We start from the raw sequence: 15453 nt of genomic DNA on the forward strand, positions 1-15453 counted from the left end.
CTCAGGAATAAAATCCAAGGAACTTGGGATGAGAAAAAAAAGTCTTCCTCTGTGAGTTAAAATACAAATCCCATATCTGTAACTGAGTATTTCTTTTTTTGACAAATATCTTTGAAAATTGCTAAATGCGGGAAGACAAATCATTTGGAGAGGTATTACTTTCAATCTTTTAGGTTGGAGGGTGACTACAGGGGAACTAAAGATATATGCATACAGTATATGGGGTGCAAAACGTGATGCAAAACCAGGGTGCCTTTTCAAGGTTTGACACAAGGAGACTTCTGGCTTGAAGAGTCAGACACCATTGGTAACATTGGGCTTCTCAGGTTCAATTTCAGGTTTTGGATGTCTTGAGGTGCCTGGTAGTGAAATGTAGGGACTTGGGGTTCCCATCCGGAGTTAGCGAGGGAGGACACGGAACTGGAATGGACGAGGGACGTTGCCCAGGCCTGTGCATTGCGGTGTCAGGTCAATCTCTGCAGGAGCAACCAGTGGTTGGAGGGAGAAGTGTTGGAGGATGGTGGTGAGGAAGAGGAAGATCTCCATCCGGGCCAAGCCAGCGCCCAGGCAGATCCGTTTCCCTGCAGGAGGAGGGCAGAGAATGTGTGAAAGCAATCATGTAAGCAATTTCAACAGGAGTAAATAATAAAAGTGAACAAAATCTTATTAGCAGTACTAAAAAAACCCCCACCAGAATCAAGACAATAAATAATGAACGCCAGAACTCCAGAAACAGCAGAACTCCAGACAGCTAACCATCTAGTGACGATTAATACCTCCCAGAGGATGTCTCCAGGCAACCGAAGTCAGGCTACTTCTATGCAGAGACCCTCACTGAATGACTTTGCAGCTTCATGGCTACTCAATGCTATTCAAACTTGCAAATTGCAACATTCACACTTGCTTTAAACACACAAGGGGTATTTCCATTCATATCTATCAATCTATCAATCTATCTATCTATCTATCTATATCTATCATCTAAATAAAAATGTAATGTTCATTTGTGGGATTAACAGAACTCAAAAACCACTGGACAAATTGACACCAAATTTGGACACAATACACCTATCAGGCCAACAAGTGGCCATCACTCATAAAAACACTGAAAAACACAGCAGAAGGGACTTAAAAAGCCAAGAAGCAAAAAAACAACAACATTACAACACATGCGCAAAATCACATATATACACACATATATGCATACACACACACAAAACACATACACAGAAAGGAGGGAGGAAGGAAGGAAGGAAGGAAGGAAGGAAGAAGAGAAGGAGGGAGAGAAGGAAAGAAGGAGAGAAAGAAGGAAAAAGAAAGGAAGAGAAGGAAGGAGGGAGAGAAGAAGGGGGAAGGAGAGAAGGAAGGAAAAAATAAGGATTGAGAAGGAAGGAAGGAGATAAGGAGGGAAAGAAAAAGGGAAGAAGAGAAGGAAGGAAAGAAAGAAGGGTAGAGAAGGAAGGAAGGAGAGAAGGAGGGAGAGAAAGGGAAGGAGAGAAGGAAGGAAGGAGAGAAGGAGGGAAAGAAGGAGGGAAGGATAAAGAAGGAAAGAAAGAAGGGTAGAGAAGGAAGGAAGGAGAGGAGGGAGAGAATGAAATAAAAAAGTGAAAGAGGGAAGGAAGGAGAGAAGGAACGAAAAAGAGAAAGAGGGAGGGAAGGAAGGAAAGAGACAAGAAAGGATGGAACCAAAGAGAAAGGAAGCAAGAAAAGAAACAGGTAGAGAAGGGAGGAAGAAGAAGGGAAAGAAAAAGAGGGAAGGAAGGAAAGAGGGAGGGAATGAAGGAAAGAGGGAGGGAAGGTTGGCCACAGCAACGTGTGGCAGGTACAGCTAGTGTATGTGTGTGTGTGTGTGTGTGTGTGTGTGTGTATATATATACACACACACACACACACCCATACATACACATACACACTCATACACACGCACACGCTCACTCCACTTGCTTCAGGTGCAGGTGAAACGTCAGGAGACAATGCTACTGGAACACTGGAATCCACAATCTATAAGAATGCAATATGTAGAATCCTCATAGCAGTATGGCCATGCTGTTTGGGTATTCTGGGAGTTGTAATCTGTCAAAATTTCTCTTACAAGTTCTGCCTCACTTGACCCAAACCTCTAAAGAAAAACTAAAAAAGGGCTGATTTGGGAGTTCAGAGTGTGAAAAGGCTGGGAATAACTCATTTACATTGATTTTAGGGTTGGAGAGGACTCCAAAGGTCACCCTCTGTTGATGTCAGAAAGGTACAGTTAATGCATACCTGACATGTGGCCATTCAACAAAAGAGCAGTCATGCAGTTTTTGTGGTCCAAAATGTTTTTCCTACAATATTTAGTCAAAGTGACTTAGACCTTTGGTCTACAGTCTCTAGATTATGGCAAGCTTTCAAAAAGAAGTAGACAGACCATGTGGGATGTGAGAGGTGAACAATCTTGACCAATGGACTGTTGTGAGTATCTCAGGTCACCCAGTTATCCTTATATTCCCTTAGAGTTGGAGTGAAATTTTTCACCTACTGCTTCTGGCTATTTTTATATGAAGTTGAATGGGGATATATTTTGCTATGTCTTTAGGGTCCTTTTATTTTTAGAGCCCCCTCTCCTGGAGTATTGCCAAACGCTGAGCCTGACTTTCTTCCAAAAGTTTTCTATTCTGGGCTGACCTCTGGGTTAAGAATTTAATTGGTCTGGAGGTCGTAGGACATGCTGCTTTCTTCTAATCTGATCTGGGTTTGGCAGCTTTGTAGACGCATATATTCATAAGGCAACTTGCTCCTGAGCTCAAAACGGAGGCAAGAGTTCGAATAATAATAATAATAATAATAATAATAATAATAATAATTTGATCTCTTATCTGCCTCTCCTTGTGGTTCAAGGAGGGTCACAACACAGCAAAAACATATAATCATTGCCAAAATTCTATAAAATACACATATTAAAATGTATTTCTATAAATGACATACTAAAATACACAGAACAAGGATTAAACACACATGCCACGATTTTAAAATCAAGGTTTAAAACTGATTGTATCTGTGATACTGTCCCCAAACCCTTAACCTTCCCTACCTGGAGCAAATGGCATGAATGCATCCGTATTTTTGAATGCGTTTTTCTCATCCAAGAAATGGTCTGGGTTGAAGGACATTGGATCTTTGAACTGTGTGGGGTCGTAGTGCACCGAACTCAGCAGGGGGATGACATTGGTACCCTGAGGAAAGGAATTATATAACAACAACACAACAACAACAATGGTTTATTTGTTACTTGCTCGAGGTGAAGATCTGTTGGATACCAGGCAAGTGGAAGGTTGAGGGTGAGAACTATTGTCTGCTTGAGGCAAGTGTGAATGTTGCAATTGGCCACCTTGATTAGCATTGAATGGCCTTGTAGCTTCAAAGTCTGTCTGATTCCTGCCTGGGGGAATCCTTTGTTGGGAGGTGTTAGCTGGCCCTGATGGATTCTTGTCAGGAATTCCTCTGTTTTTTTTTTTTTTGGTGTTGTTCTTTATTTTCTGTCCTGGACCACTCCAACAACCATCATGTCATACTACACAGAGAAGCCATTGAAATCCACAAGCATGTGGACAATTTCAACAGAAAGGAGGAAACTCTGAAAATGAGCACAATCTGGCCAACAATATTTAAAACCCCTCTAAAATCAGAACAGTAAATAAATGGCAACACTCAAAAAACAGGGTCATTCCTGACAAGAAACAATCAGGGCCAGCTAATACCTCCCAACAAAAGATTCCCCCAGGCAGGAAGCAGCCAGGCTTTGAAGCTGCAAGGCCATTCAATGCTAATCAAGGTGGCCAATTGCAACATTTACACTTGCCTTGAGCAGGCAAGATCTTTTTCTTCCTCCATGGACATGCCACAAATATATAAATCCCAGTTGTCCTAGTTTCCAACAGACCTCACAACCTTTGAGGATGCCTGCCATAGATGTGAGTGAAATGTCAGGAGAGAATGCTTCTGGAACATAGCCATACAGTTCGGAAAACTCACAGCAACCCAGTAAAATGCAAAAGTCATAAAATTAAATTTAAAGTTTGTGGGTTAAAATTAACTGGACACACATGTTATTTTAAAAAGCAGTTAATGATATTGCATTTTAAACGGTTAAAGGAAAGGATATAAAACAACACATTATGAAATGCCTGTTGTAGTTAATTTCTACACATTTTGGGGGGCTAAAACTTCTAATAATTTGGTCTGAGGGATAAAATGGGCATACTTGGTCTTTGTGAAGGAGATAGAAGAAGTAAAAGGCCATAAGATATAACCAACAGAAAAGAAACAGATGTGCTTTTGTTTTGAGAGGTAAAGGTTTTTCCATGTCCAACTCTGGGGTGGTGGTGCTCATCTCCATTTCTAAGCTGAAGAGCCGGCATTGTCCGTAGACACCTCCAAGATCATGTGGCCGGCATGACTGCATGGAGCGCCGTTACCTTGTTTTGAGAACAAATTCTACCAAGTTTTTTTTTTTTGCCCAAGGATATTTTTGGACATTGTCCTCATAACATTGTTGAACAATCCCTATTTCTCAGCAGTTTGTTTATGTAAATATTAACAAAAGTAGATTCCCTAAAATGCAGCCCTTGCAATGATTAAGACACAGACTGGCAAAGTGCAAGTGTAAGGTCAAAGTCAGATTCCCAAGACTATTTTTGTGGGCCTTGACTTGTCCATAATCCAAAGATCACCCTTTGTTTGGCAGGGAAGAAAAAGGCGAATTTCTTTTTCTGGGAACCTCAAGGAACAGCCTTTCTTATGTTAAAGAGGTTGTTCCCCCACTTCATTGCTTTACATTAAAAATGCCTGCTTTCTTAAAAACCAGGAGTAGATTTTTAGACAGTTTAATGGATGGATTTGTTAATTGCTCTTTGCTGACTAAAGAATCCAGTTTCACCTCCTCCAAGATGAATTGAATCATAGGCATGGATAGAGTTGCATCGGATAACTCGTTGCTCATAATAATTTCGTTACAATTACCTTTTTGAAGTGATATTGAAGCATTTTTAAAAACGGGAAGTCCCTTTGCCCTTCCAAAGCCTTTTCCCCCATTTTTGTAACGACTCGGGAAGTGAGTCGGAAATGGTTCAGCGTAACTTACCTGTCCGAACTTTCATCACCAGAACTTTAGCAACGCTGTAGAATCAAAGCACCAGCACCCCCTAGTTTTGTAAGTACTTTAGAGTGATTTAGAACCATGGATTGCCCATGCCTACTGACCGCATAGGGAACATGAGGAAGAAATGCAACCTACAAACTATCTACAGACCCACTAAGAAAATCCAACAAATGCTACTTTCAGCAAAGGACAAGAGGGATCCTCTCACCTCTGCAGGAGTCTACTGTTTACCATGCAACTATAGGCAAGCCTACATAGGGAGCACCAAACACAAAGGAACATGAAAGGCTGTCGGCTGTCAAAGCCATGTTTGGGCTCATAAATGACAGCTTTAGAAACGAGGTGAGGTTTGAGGGTTTTCTCCCTACCTTTGGAAGCAGGAATTCCCTGAAAGGTGTGTCCCGGGTCACGGCCCGTGGGAGTCCCATGGGCAAAATGGAGATGAAGCGCTGGATCTCATAGAGGACAGCATCCGTGTATGGCATGCTTTTACGGTCAGCGAGACACGGAGCACGGTTGGTGCCAATCACTCGGTCAATCTCCTGATGGACGCGAACTGTGGGAAGGAAGACAGGATCTGATGTAGTCTGTGTCCTTCTCAGTGGGACAAGGCTCATATTTCCCCCTGGAAGGGAAATTCCAGATCCGCTGAGAGCAATTGGAACAATTCGGTCTTTGACAACAAAATGAGAGAAAACATGCAACTATTGGGAGGCAATTCATTGATGGAAAGGGAGCGTGAAAATCAAGGCAACTCAAGAAGGTTAGATTTGGCCCTGGGACCTCATGTCCCCCACTTTTGATCTGCATGGTCTGGCAGCAGTTTAGAATTTATTTATTACTGTGCTTGTATACCGCCGTTTCTCAGCCTAAATTGGCGACTCAACGCGGTTTACAACAGTACAACAAACAACAATATTCAGTTTAAAACCATAAAAACAACATACACAATACACAATATTGACCCGTCAATAATAATCCAATGCATCTCTTAACTAAAATCATAATCCAATTTCATCGTCCATATTACCAATCCTTTAGTCATCAGTTCATTGTACCGAATTAACCGAATGCCTGTTCGAACATCCAGGTCTTCAATCTTTTTCGAAACACCATCAGCGAGGGGGCTAATCTTACCTCCATGGGAAGGGCATTCCAAAGCCGAGGGGCCACCACAGAAAAGGCCCTGTCTCTCGTCCCCGCCAGCCACACCTGTGAAGCAGGCGGGATAGAGAGCAGGGCCTCCCCAGAAGATCTTAGGGTCCTGGTGGGCTGATAGGCAGAGATACGTTCGGATAGGTAGGTTGGGCCAGAACCGTTTAGGGCTTTAAAGGCCAACGCCAGCACTTTGAATTGAGCCCGGTAGCAAATCGGCAGCCAGTGGAGCTGTTGCAGCAGAGGAGTTGTGTGCTCCCTGCGCTCCGCTCCTGTTAGTATCATGGCTGCCGCCCGTTGGACTAATTGGAGCTTCCGGGCCGTCTTCAAAGGCAACCCCACGTAGAGAGCGTTGCAATAATCAAGACGGGATGTAACCAGAGCGTGGACTACCGTGGCCAAGTCAGACTTCCCAAGGTACGGTCGCAGTTGGCGCACGAGTTTTAACTGTGCGAATGTTCCCCTGGTCACCGCCGAAACCTGGGGTTCCAGGCTCAGCGATGAGTCCAGGATCACACCCAAACTGCGAACCTGCGTCTTCAGGGGGAGTGCGACTGTCTTCCAGCCTCAGATAAAAATGCTTGAACCTGAACCTGGGAGTTTTCATAGGCAATGCTGGTCTTCTGCAACAGAGCCACAGGTCTTTTGCATTTTATATGTGTGTCCCTACACTGAAAATTGCATTGGATAGACCTCATCAGCTCTAATTTCCGATACAGAACATATGCCATTCAGTAGTCGCTATCTGCTAACCCACAGAAACCCATATTTAATAAGCCTTGGGACTATAGGAGGGTTTCATGAGATCAATCACTCTCATTGCAATGGTGTAGTAATGGTGAAGCCGCGGACCATATTTTAGTTCTTGTGGACCACTGGTGGTCCATAGACTATAGGTTGGAAACCACTGATCTAGACTATGCTCCTGTTGATGCAGTCCAGAATTGCATTGATTTTGTTGACTGCCACATTCAATTATGACTTTTTACCCATGTCCCATACATGCTCCATGTGCTTCCTTTCACCCTTACCAGCCACGTCAGGGTATTTCATGAGAATGAGGAAGCTGTACCGGAGAGTCGTACTGGTTGTCTCTGTGCCTCCAAAGAACAGGTTGTGTGTGGTCATCACCAATGTCTCCTTATTAAAATAGCTCAGCGGGTCTTGCTTTTCCTGAAAGAGAACCAAATTGGAAAGTGGAAAGCCAACGAACCCTTCCTGGCAAGAGGGGGAACTTCTACCTTTTAAAAATATTATATTTCTGCCACCTTCTGCCACCGTTAAACCTATATGTGTACGTATGCACAAGGCAAGAATGCTGATAAAGGGGAGAGAGAAGATTAAACCTCACAGAAACTCAGCAACTTGTGGTTCCCACCATGAAATATGCTATCTCTGTCTCTGTGTCACTTTTTTTTTATATATACAGGATTTAATTTTAAATGTCTGTATAAGTTTCTTTGATGTGTAACCTGATACTGTAGGTTACAACTTCTCCTCACAGGTTACATCAATATAATCTCCAGCCAACTTTCAGAAAAGTAACTTCAGTCCTGTAACTTGATACGAGACTTTAATATATTAGTTGAAACAAAGAAATGTTTATTTATGAATTCTTGTGCACATAAAGTGTATTTGTTACATAGTACTTTACTCTTGAGAATACATAAAACTGATATTATATAATTTTCAGAACAGTTTAACTTATGTCAACTTGTTTAGGTAACTTCCTTCACTTTCAAGTGTAGTTCCGTCTCGGCCTTCCGACTGGGTATTTTATATTCTGTAGTCACTCCTTTCCATCAAAAGTCTCAAAAGTAGTCTCTGTCTCTCAGTTCCACCTGACTGAGGACTTAGACTCAAAATAGTCTCTTATTACTTCAGTACCACAACTAAAGGCACAATCTTATACAAGGATCTTCTTTTCTCTAGCTCCCAGACTAGAGACTGATTCAAAGTGGTCCCTTTATCACTTCAGTATAACAATTGAAGACTCAAACTTAAACTAGGAACCCCTTCACTCTAGCTCCCCTGGCTAGAGACTGACTCATTTCTAAAATGTTCCTTCTTTCCTTCTCAGCTAGCTCCGCCCCCTTTTTCTTGCTAGCCACTCTAAAATGGGTACATTTCTACTGCATGGTGACACATTGACCTATCATATGTACCCAACTCCTGCCTGTCCTTGCCATAATATCAACATTAATAAACATAGACAAAGCCGCAATTATAATTAGTTTTTTCCATTACAGAAAGGGTTGGATGGGAAGCTTTTTTCTTTGGGGATGTGGGGGAACTGGACTGTGGATCATGTCCTCAGTGGTGGTGTGTGACTCAAATTGTCTGTCTTATTAGGCAGAAGAAAGTTAAGAAGCCATACCTCCTCCATGCGGATAAGAAAGCAGTCGATGAAATCTCGTGGGGCCTCTGGATCTAGATCTTTCTGGTGCCAGCGGATGCGCTCAGTGATGAAGTGCCGAAGTTTCTCAAAGTTCTGGAAGATTTGTTGGTGGGGTCCAGGGAGGAGGTCCATCACTCCAGGGAAAATGTTGTAGAGCTGGAGAAAAGGCAGTGATGATATCAGAGCAATAAAATCATGATAGGTTCCTTTTGGGAAGTAGTACTATCATTCTGCTCCTCTATTGGTGTAATGTCAATATATATTGTACAAGCTTAAAATGTCTATGCTGCTAGCTGTGAAAGAGTTAATCTTTGGAAAATTATGAAGCATGTGTAGAATAGACAAGGAACATGTTGCAATAGACTAGTAGGCTGGACTCTGAATTAATGAGCTGCTAACAGTGGGGTATAAACGTAGAAGATGCCCTTTGTTCTGTCTTTTTCTTTCTCTTCTCTCTTGCATCATGACCATGCTAACGAGTAAGTGTTATTGCAATGAATGAAATGTAAATGAAGATAAGAGATGCTGCTGAAGCAGAAACAACTGTCTGAAGTCATGGCTTATAAGAAGCAAGTTGACCAGCAAATTGCATTAATTTCTCCTGAGACACTTGTTCAAGTGTCACAGGAGAAAGTAGAACTTGGCCATTCATTTTTGGATGTGGAAGGACTACAAATCCCAGAACCTCCTGGCTATGCTGACTGGGGCTGGATCTACACTGACATATAATCCAGTTTCCAGTTTCTGAATCCAAATGATCTGCTTTGAACTGGATTATTTGAGCCTACATTGTCATATAATCCAGTTCAAAGCAGATAATCTGGATTCAGAAACTAAATTATTTGGCAGTGTAGATGGGGCCTGGGAGTCCTGTGCCATTAAGTGCCATGGGAGTGGACAGCTTATAGTCTATTGGCATGTCAACATCTTATGGAAGAGTTCTCAGCTAGAGATGCTGAGTGTATCAGCAAACTACAGACTCCAAGATTCCATAGGGTGGGATAAAATAAGATCAGAGAGTGCCTCATGGATGATCCCTTGCTCTTGTGCCTACTCCGTGGGTCCTTTACTTGCCTCACCCCAGAAGGAACTCATGATCTGAAAGTTCTCATTAAAGTGATCCAGGAGCCTAAGGAAGTCAGCATCTTTGTAGTCGAAGCGGTTGCCAAAAACCACGGCACAGATGACGTTGGAAACAGCTCGGCAGACCAGGTTGATGGGGTTGAAGGGTGTTCCTATGAGGGAAAGGTGGAGAAAGAGTTGCTTTGGGGGGTACCAAAGTAATGCTTCCTTCAAGCACTATTTGGAGTTTCCAAGATTGAGTGGGGAGTAGTAGTTCAATGTTGAAACCACTAGACTAGTGGTTCCTAACCCATGAGCCGTGATCCACGGGTGGGCCATGAGCCCTCAAATAAGGTCCGCGAGACATGAGGGGAAAATTGCAACTGCGCATGCACTGGGGGGGTGCAAACACTGGTTAGAGGAGAGAGAGAGAAAGAGAGAGAGAAGGAAGGAAGGAGACATCAGCACATTGCCCTCGCCAGCATTTCCCAGGCCAGGGTGGAGAAGACTCACCTGTCAGCATGTGCAAGGGAGTGAGAGAGAGAAAGAGAGTCCCCCAAAGTTGTTGTTGTTGTTGTTGTTGTTGTTGTTAGCTCCCATTGCCACACATCAGTTGTAATGGGAAAGCAGCCCTTTGTAAGACCCTCTTTAGTTTCCCAAAGTAATAATAATAATAATAATAATAATAATAATAATAATAATAAGCTCCCATTGCCAAACGCAAGAGTTATAATGGGAAAGCAGCCCTTTGTAAGACACTGTTTAGTCCTCCAAAGTAACTATTATTAATAATATTATTATTAGTTCCCATTGCCAAACACAAGAGTTGTAATGGGAAAGTGGCCCTTTGTAAGACCCTGATTAGCCCTCCAAAGTTATTATTACTATTATTAAAACCATTAGGGGCAGTTTCCTGGGTCCTGTACTCCATTTTTTAGGCCTGTCCCTAGGGTCATTTGGGGTGCTGATTCAGAAAATTGCAAAATCACCACTAAATTATTAAATATGGTATTCTGTGGGTGAGCAGTTGGCGACTATTAGATGGCATGTTTTTTTTTTAATCAGAAATTAGAACTGAGGTGGTCTATCCAATGCAATTTTCTGAATCAGCAACCCAAATAACCAAATCGAATCTAAAGTTGACCAAAAACTGATTTGTTACCCTTTTGGTACTAATGTTGGAGAGTGGTCCCTGGTCAAAGTGGGCCCTGGTCAAAGTGGGCCCTGGTCAAGGGGTGACTCTCTCCTAGCCTTTAACTATGAGAGAGTTGCCCTCTCTCCTAGTTAAAGGCACTGTAGTTCTCTGGCCCTTCTTGGTATCAGACAGCTCTACCTGCGAGCCCTAAAATCTGCTCCGAAAATGGGACTCACCACCAGTTTTCTGAAACTCCTGAACAAGACACTGGGCCTCTTCTTGTATCCGGGCCTCAATGCTGCTTTTCCCCATCCCAAAATTCTTCAGGGTATGCAGGGCAAAGCGACGCAGGATCTTCCATTTCTCCCCATTGGAAAAGGCAATGCCTGGAGAAAGTGAAAATAGCTCATTAGCCTCAATGGTGTGGCATGGGGGTGAATAGATGGGTGCATCTCAGCTGAGCACATTTCTTTCTGGAGTGAATTTATCATAGAATCGAGTTGGAAGAGACCCCAAGGGACATCCAGTCCACCCTTATTCTGCTATGCAGGAACACACAACCAAAGCACTCCTGACTGATGGCCATCAAAATGTTGAACAGCTCTTCCTGTTTTCCAGAGCAGCAGATAATAAACTTGCTTAATGTGTCATCCTTTCAAACATTCACCTTTTATCATATGTGGTGGATTTGCCCAAAGGCTAAAAACTTCCGGATAAAAGTGCATATAGATATTGAAAACATAACAGAGGGAGTGTTTTGCTCTTACCATTGCCCTGGGTGAAGCGGTAGAACACAGGGAAATCCCCACGATCACTGAAGTCGTCAGCTTGGTCCACCAAGGCCTCCTTCACCGCTTGGTAGCCACACAAGACCACACATGGAAGTGAACCCAAGTGGATGGTGTAGACTGGTCCATATTGCTTGCTGAGCTGCAGAAAATGTGTATGAAAGAGATATGTGGGACTTTGATGCTGGAACCATGGGAGATTATAGTGCTAAACCCATTGACATGAACAGTGAGGGTATGGGATGGGACATCAGATTTAACTTCCTTGGGATTAACGACCATGGGAAAATTAAGGACATGATTTAAGACTGGGCTGTGGCGCAGCTAGTTAGTAGCCAGCTGCATTAAATCACTACTGACTGAGAGGTCATGCATTCAAAACCAGCCCAGGTCGGGAGTGAGCTCCTGGCCATTAATAGTCTAGTTTGCAGTTGACCTATGCAGCCTGAAAGATAGTTGCACCTGTCAAGTAGGAAATTTCAGTACCGCTTTATGTACCGAAATTTAATTAATTTACGACACCATAAAGCCTTCCAGCAGCATGCAAAAGAATGAGGAAGTACTCCATCAAGGACTCAGTGTCACGAGTGGATGGTGAAGGGACAGCTCCCCTTGTGGCCAGAATCGAGCATACCCTCATGAAACCGGAAAAGCTGGAATGTTAAATTGCCTCTATACCTGTCTATATATGTTGTATGTCTAATTGTCATTGAATGTTTGCCATGTATATGTGCATTGTAATCAGCCCTGAGTCCCCTGATGGGTGTGAAGTACGGAATGTAAATACTGTAAATAAATAAATAATAAAATAAATTTAGAGTGGCTGATGGCTTCCATATCAGTGAAGCCACTGGAACTATATTGCAGATGGAGCTATCCAAGGTTCTGAACACCTTGGCGAGCTCTGTTGAAATCTGGAAAACAATGGGAATAACCACAAATGGAAGACTGTGTGACCAAGGCTGAATGAAGGTGACAGAGATCTATGAGTGGTTCCAAAGTTAGGTCTACAAAACTCAAAAGTGTAAACCCAACAGTGAGACTAATAGGACAACCCCGTGCTTTTTTACTCAATTGCTCCAGGTACACAAATAGAATCATAGAATCATAGAGTTGGAAGAAACCTCATGGGCTATCCAGTCCAACCCCCTGCCAAGAAGCAGGAAAATTGCATTCAAAGCACCCCAACAGATGGCCATCCAGCCTCTGTTTAAAAGCCTCCCAAGAAGGAGCCACCACCACACTCTGGGGCAGAGAGTTCCACTGCTGAACAGCTCTCACAGTCAGGAAGTTGTTCCTAAAGTCCAAGTGGAATCTCATTTCAAGTAGTTTGAAGCCATTGTTCTGCGTTCCTAGTCTCCAGGGCAGCAGAAAACAAGTTTGCTCCCTCCTTCCTATGACTTCCTCACATCTTGATCCACGGCCCTCATCATGTCTCCTTTCAGCCTTCTCTTCTGCAGGCTAAACATGCCCAGCTCTTTAAGTTGCTCCTCATAGGGCTTGTTCTCCAGACCCTTGATCATTTTAGTCGCCCTTCTCTAGACACATTCCAGCTTGTCAACATCTCCCTGTAATTGTGGTGCCCAGAAATAATGTTGATGATGACAGATCTGGCAGATTTAAGGAGTGACTGGAGTAGACACAAGGAAGCAAGATTTTCCTTTCTACTATAAGCATGGTCTGAGAGCAAAAAAAGTAGGGAGTAATACGCCAAATTGTTCTGACATGATGCTTTTGTGAACTCAGACACTTAACTTAATCTGTTATTAATATGCCTATATCAGATTTCATGGCCCCAAGTGTTGTTTAATACATGTACTAATTGTTCTCAGTCAGAACTAATTGCTTCTTGGGTAATACTGAGTCATCCAACTGCGGTTCCATCCCATACAAGAACAAGGCCTGAGGATTAAGACAGTCTTAATCCACATAGGTTATTAAAGAGCAAGAACAGCCAAGCTAGGGATGTGTCTAATGATATCTGACTGCATTAATTCCTGTACTATAGAATGAATGAAATTAGGCATCACTTTAAGTACCATAGTTGAATGCTATGGAATCCTTTTTCTTCCTCCTCTTCCTCTTCCAAGTTTCAGCCGATTTGAAGCTGATCTGAATGCCAATGGTGGAGACATTGTGGTTATTCAGCATTGTACTCACCACATGTGCTCAGGAACCCTCTCATTTCTATTGTGTGTTTCCATTCTTATTTCCATGATTACAATTAAATATACTCCACCTTTCCCCTTTTTCAAGGAGGTTTGCAACAGTTAAAATTAAAACAGCTAACAATATACCAAAGCCCTCAGTATTGCAGCAGGTTAAACTGCTGAGCTGCTGAACTTGCTGACTGAAAGGTCAGTAGTTTGATTCTGGGGAGTGGGGTGAGCTCCTGCTGTTAGGCCCAGCTTGTGCCAACCAAGCAATTCGAAAACATGCAAATGTGAGTAGATCAATAGGTACTGCTTCGGCAGGAAGGTAAAGGGGCTCTATGCAGTCATGCTGGCCACATGACTTTGGAGGTGTCTATGGACAATGCCGGCTCTTCGGCTTAGAAATGGAGATGAGCACCAACCCCCAGAGTTGGACACGACTGGACTTAATGTCAGGGGAAAACGTTTACCTTTACTTAATCCCCGTTAATATGGAAGGCTCACTGTACAAAGGATTTATTATTTATTTATTTACAGTATTTATATTCTACTCTTTTCACCCCACAGGGGACTCAGGGCGGATTACAATGTACATACACATGGCAAACATTCAATGTCATAGACATACAACATATATAGACAGACAAAGAGGCTATTTAACATTCCAGCTTTTCATGAGGATATTCTGGCAACCAGGGGAGCTGTTGCTTCATTGTCTATTTGTGACACTGATGAAGTACTTCCTCATTCTTTGCATGCTTGCTGGAGATTTTTATGGCCTCATAAATTAGTTAAATTAGCCTCCCCGCAGAAGTGGTACCTAAATTTCCTACTTGACAGATGCAACTGCCTTTCGGGCTGCAATGGTCAACAGCAATCTACACAAATTGGTCGGAAGCTCACTCCGCCCTGGGCTGGCTTCGAACTCATGACCTTTCGGTCAGTAGTGATCTTAATGCAGCTGACTCCCAGCTAGCTGCACCACAGTCCCGGTGCAACTCATCATCTAGATTTGCAAAGCATCTTGTAGCCTACTACCTGGTTTGTGCATGGACTCCAGAGTGTGAGTACCCTCAGTGCAGAATGGGCCAGGACAGTCAAAATTAAAAATAAATAAATAAATAAAGATAAAAGAAATAATAATGTTTACCCGTTCCACCAAATGGAGAAACATTAAACATAGTCAAAGGCAGTGGTTCTTAACCTATGGGTCCCCAGTGTTTTGGCCTACAACTCCCAGAAATCCCAGCCAGTTTACCAGCTGTTAGCATTTCTGGGAATGGAAGGCCAAAACATCTGGGGACCCACAGGTTGAGAACCACTGGTCAAAGGCAATAGGTTTATAATACCACCTGGAGCAGGCAACAGTTCACCAAAAGAGGTATTGAGATGCTAAGCAGAAAGCAGAAGACCTTATTCCTGGGATGGTGGAAATAATCATGGCTTCTTACCTCAACCCCAAGCCAATCTCCCAGATCTCAACATAGAGAAGGAGAGAGAAACTGGGACATTTTAAGCACAGCTGGAAAAGTAGGATGATGAGGATTAACTAGGGCTGTGCCTGTCAAATGAGGACATCTGGCGAATATGAGATTGGGTGAGGTCCAAAGGGTGCTCTGCAACAT

At 42.9% G+C, this 15453-nt stretch overlaps 1 protein-coding gene across 1 annotated transcript in view; it reads right to left on the reverse strand.

Moving 5' to 3' along the window:
* Positions 1 to 392: 392 nt before the first annotated feature.
* The window catches only part of LOC132780102 (cytochrome P450 2F5-like), a 15667-nt gene continuing 606 nt past the window's right edge, over positions 393 to 15453 (reverse strand). The window contains exons 2-9 of the mRNA XM_067461343.1: positions 11655 to 11817; positions 11124 to 11273; positions 9765 to 9925; positions 8670 to 8846; positions 7324 to 7465; positions 5506 to 5693; positions 3071 to 3212; positions 393 to 581 (exon numbers count right to left, since the gene is read on the reverse strand). Coding sequence (XP_067317444.1) covers positions 400 to 581; positions 3071 to 3212; positions 5506 to 5693; positions 7324 to 7465; positions 8670 to 8846; positions 9765 to 9925; positions 11124 to 11273; positions 11655 to 11817 — 1305 coding nt within the window. The 3' untranslated portion in view covers positions 393 to 399. The remainder of the gene's footprint in view (positions 582 to 3070; positions 3213 to 5505; positions 5694 to 7323; positions 7466 to 8669; positions 8847 to 9764; positions 9926 to 11123; positions 11274 to 11654; positions 11818 to 15453) is intronic.

Source organism: Anolis sagrei, chromosome Y (genome assembly GCF_037176765.1).
Source record: "Anolis sagrei isolate rAnoSag1 chromosome Y, rAnoSag1.mat, whole genome shotgun sequence".
Lineage (NCBI taxonomy): Eukaryota > Metazoa > Chordata > Lepidosauria > Squamata > Dactyloidae > Anolis > Anolis sagrei.